General features: G+C 35.5%; 1 protein-coding gene across 1 annotated transcript; it reads right to left on the minus strand.

Moving 5' to 3' along the window:
* Positions 1 to 410: 410 nt before the first annotated feature.
* Positions 411 to 3,214, minus strand: LOC124830789 (annexin-like protein RJ4). The gene is made up of 6 exons (XM_047304604.2): positions 3,054 to 3,214; positions 2,486 to 2,631; positions 2,172 to 2,387; positions 1,309 to 1,521; positions 1,082 to 1,171; positions 411 to 850 (listed from the first exon to the last, which is right to left on the minus strand). Exons 1-6 carry the CDS (start codon positions 3,124 to 3,126, stop codon positions 647 to 649), a joined length of 942 nt encoding a protein of 313 aa, XP_047160560.2. The 5' UTR covers positions 3,127 to 3,214; the 3' UTR covers positions 411 to 646.
* Positions 3,215 to 3,510: the final 296 nt, after the last annotated feature.

Genomic DNA, 3,510 nt, shown 5'->3' on the forward strand with positions numbered 1-3,510 from the left:
GTCATATTCTACTGCATAATCTACTTCGTAAGATAAATTCTAACTCCATGATGAACATGATTCATGCTCATAGAATATATAGTATCTGATTAGCCAAAATTTGGATTGAAATGTGCATCAGACCATCACTTATTCATGCTAAACATTTCTAGCATCAAATTAGCCAAAATTTGGATCCAAATATTTGCACATGTAATATTAGATTCTTAGACCCAAAACACATATACATAAATCTCTATCACAAAAAGGTATCTTATGTGTTTATATTGTTTTATCTAAGGTGACACTTTGTTTGTAACTGAGATATTTTGTACCAGAATCAGTTCCATTAACAATACACATGTTTCAATGTGAAGTTTGTAGTTGAAATTAGCCACAGATCTTATCAATTTTATAGTTCAAAATGAATCTTAACAGAAAAGGGCATTCTCATGATATCTTTTATTGTGTACTCTGTTCATAATTTATAGCCACCAAACAGCTCTCACATTACCACTCATAGAAGAAATCTATGTTCACATACTTAAGGTAAGAGAAAGGAGAAATACAAACTAAAGGAAAATCAACACCGGAAACACCAAATTACACAAGTATGAGTTGGGGTGTTCTAAACTCATTATCACAAATGCCCTCCAAAAAAAAAAACTCAGTCCTCTTTCCCCAACAGAGTGAGAAGGAACTTCTTGTAATCCCCTGAAATTTCCTTGGCAATGGCATGTTCAAGAAGAACACTGTTTCTCTTGTAGTAAACCTCTGAGATTATCTTCAGATCCTTCTCAGCCCTACTCACAACCACACGGGTGAGTGCATCCTCATCAGTTCCAACCTTCTTGATAGCATTTCTCACCACCTAACATTGGAAAAACAAAAATCAATGTGAATCATAGTAGATATTTTCATAAGGGTTTGTTGATTTTCAACATCCAGGGTGATTTCATTTTTCATGACATCAACAAATTCAAATATGTTATATGCTGTGAACTGGATAGGACTATTGTCTTGATGAAACCCAAATTTCAAGGATGGACATACAGTGAGATTGGATAGGACTATCAGAAAAAAATTGAGTTAAAACATCAACCTTTTCATAGTACTTAAAATGATCATTGATGGAACGGATGGTGGTGTACAATGCCTTCTCAAAATCATTAGATCCTTCATCCACCAGTTTCTGCAATCATAAGAAATATCAGATATAAGGTCATAAAGTAAAACATCTAAACTTTTACTGGTTTCTCTTATGAATGGCATATGTAGAAAACTATGATAATGATTTTGGTGATATGTTAGTGTTTCCTTTTTGTGTACCTTAGAGATGGAAGTGCCATGGATCTCTCTGTAGCGGTTGAAAGTTGCAATGAGCTGAGTCTTGCTCCTTGTAGTTAAGACCCTGATGGCCTCTTCATAGGAACCCTTCTTCTCTTTCACAGCATCATGAAGAATTTCAGCCTCACTTTGTGCCAATTTTGGATTGATCTCATCACCAACATACCTGAATGAGGTCACCAACCCCACTAGAAGCTGCTCAATATCAACCACAAAAACTAAGATCATAAGCACCATAACATTCCATTTACTTATAAAGTCAGAAGCTTATACTTACATCTACACTGGATCAAAATCAAACTTGTGTTGCCACATGTCTATTAGAAAATCCCAAAAAACTACAAAGCAGAATTCACATCTAATCTGATATTATTTTAGAATACAAATACTTAAAAGATGTTATCAATCAAGAAATTGGTCAAAAGCTATTCTTTTCTATCTTTTCACACTTGTGTCAATTGGGAAAGTTCATCCAAAGGACAAGGGTGAATATCTGGTGCATCTGTAAAACTAGCAGTCTACACAATCAATCCTCATTGTCTTCCAAAAATAAAGTGAAGTAAAAACTGAGATCATATGCACCATAACATTCCCTTCACTTATAATTCAGAAACCTTACCTAGCTACTTCGGATCAAACCCTTGTTTCCACATGTCTAACAAAAAACCCCATCATGCAACTGAAGAAAAATTGACAGCTGATTTGGCTACTTAGCCTTCACTCTTAAATGTAATCAGATTGAAAACATTGAACAAAAAAGTGATCTCTTAAGAAATAGGGCAAAAAGATCCTTGCTTTTTCAAGATAGAGTGGATCAAACATGTATTCAATGCACAAGAACTTGCCTGGCGTATATGGCCAGTGGTATGTGCTGCAAGATCTTCTTCCAAAGAGTGCTTGTAGCGGAGGAGATAAGCACGTCTAACAGCCAAAAGCTCTTCTGGGGAGGAGATAGTGGCAATTTCCACAATGACATTGTAGTTTTTGCCACTCTTGATGGCAACATTGGCCAAAACAGCATCACGATCTGCAGGTTCAAGAATCCATCGGTACACAGCTTTCTGTTCAGTACCAGTAACACAGTACAGAGTTCAATTAGCACACAAGAATTTCAAAAGGAACACGGAAAATTAAAAACAACATTTCACATAGAAGGCACCTCAAAGTCTCCTTTGATCTCAGACTCTAAGCGTTTCACAAGATCCTCCTGGTAAATTTCCTCATAAACTCTTCTGATTTGTTGCCTCTGATGAACAGTTCTATGACCCAATATTGTTATTATAAGGTTCTCATCAGTACCCCATCCTACAAAATTGAAATCAATCGATCCCAGTCATTCTAAACACCCATTTCATAGATACACAGAAATACACCAGGTTCATCACTCCAACAGATTACCCTCGAATAAAAAACAGTACTTTCAAGTCAACACTGAAACTACATGTTAATCAGTATTACGATCACAGTTTTCTCATCCTACAGAGTTGAAAATCACTCAAACTCGTTCATTTTAAAGACCCTTTGCAAACATTTACACAAGTATATCAGATTCCTGAGATACAAAAAAATCACTTTCTAGTTCAAACTGAAATTAAATGGTTAATCAAGATTGCAAATTTGTCGCAGATTTTCATTAGATAAACTCTTCAAAATCAACAAGGTCATGAATAAGTATGATCCAAACAACAAAGGGGATCGTTATGATGATGATGGTGGTGATAAGCCACCTTCAAAAGACTTTCTGAGAGCTTCAGCATCTTCTTGGGCAGAGTGGTTGCTGGGAGCAATAAGGGTAGCCATTGATGAGTGTGTATGTTTGTTTATGATGGTGTGATGAAGAAAGCTATGCCCACGTACTTTCTATTTATAAGAAGGTATGTAGACAAATACCTTATACAACTTTTGCTGTAATTTTTCTTTTGGGATGAGTAAAATCTACTTAGTACCAATCCAAGCCTTGAAATCCGATAAGGTTTCTAGCTTTTTTCAGACAATAATTTATTACATTGATTTTCTTTCCCTTCTCTCTCACACTATTTTCAAACTCCAGGGCCATTTTGCCATTAAGTAATCAACTGCAGAAATAGTTTATTTATTGGTGAAAAATTTGTGCCGACCCTCTGTGATCAAATCAATGCCACATGTAAGGTTGATTGTCTGATTCAAAGAATAATAATAAAGCAG

This window comes from Vigna umbellata, chromosome 10 (genome assembly GCF_029865625.1).
Source record: "Vigna umbellata cultivar VRB3 chromosome 10, Vumbellata_1.0, whole genome shotgun sequence".
NCBI lineage: Eukaryota > Viridiplantae > Streptophyta > Magnoliopsida > Fabales > Fabaceae > Vigna > Vigna umbellata.

Coding starts and splice junctions, on each gene's coding strand:
- LOC124830789 (XM_047304604.2), bottom strand. CDS start 3,126: ATGGCTACCCTTATTGCTCCCAGCAACCACTCTGCCCAAGAAGATGCT. Junction 2,632..3,053: donor TCTCAGAAAGTCTTTTGAAG/GTGGCTTATCAC, acceptor TCAATTTTGTAG/GATGGGGTACTGATGAGAAC. Junction 1,522..2,171: donor CCACTGGCCATATACGCCAG/GCAAGTTCTTGT, acceptor GATATTGAGCAG/CTTCTAGTGGGGTTGGTGAC.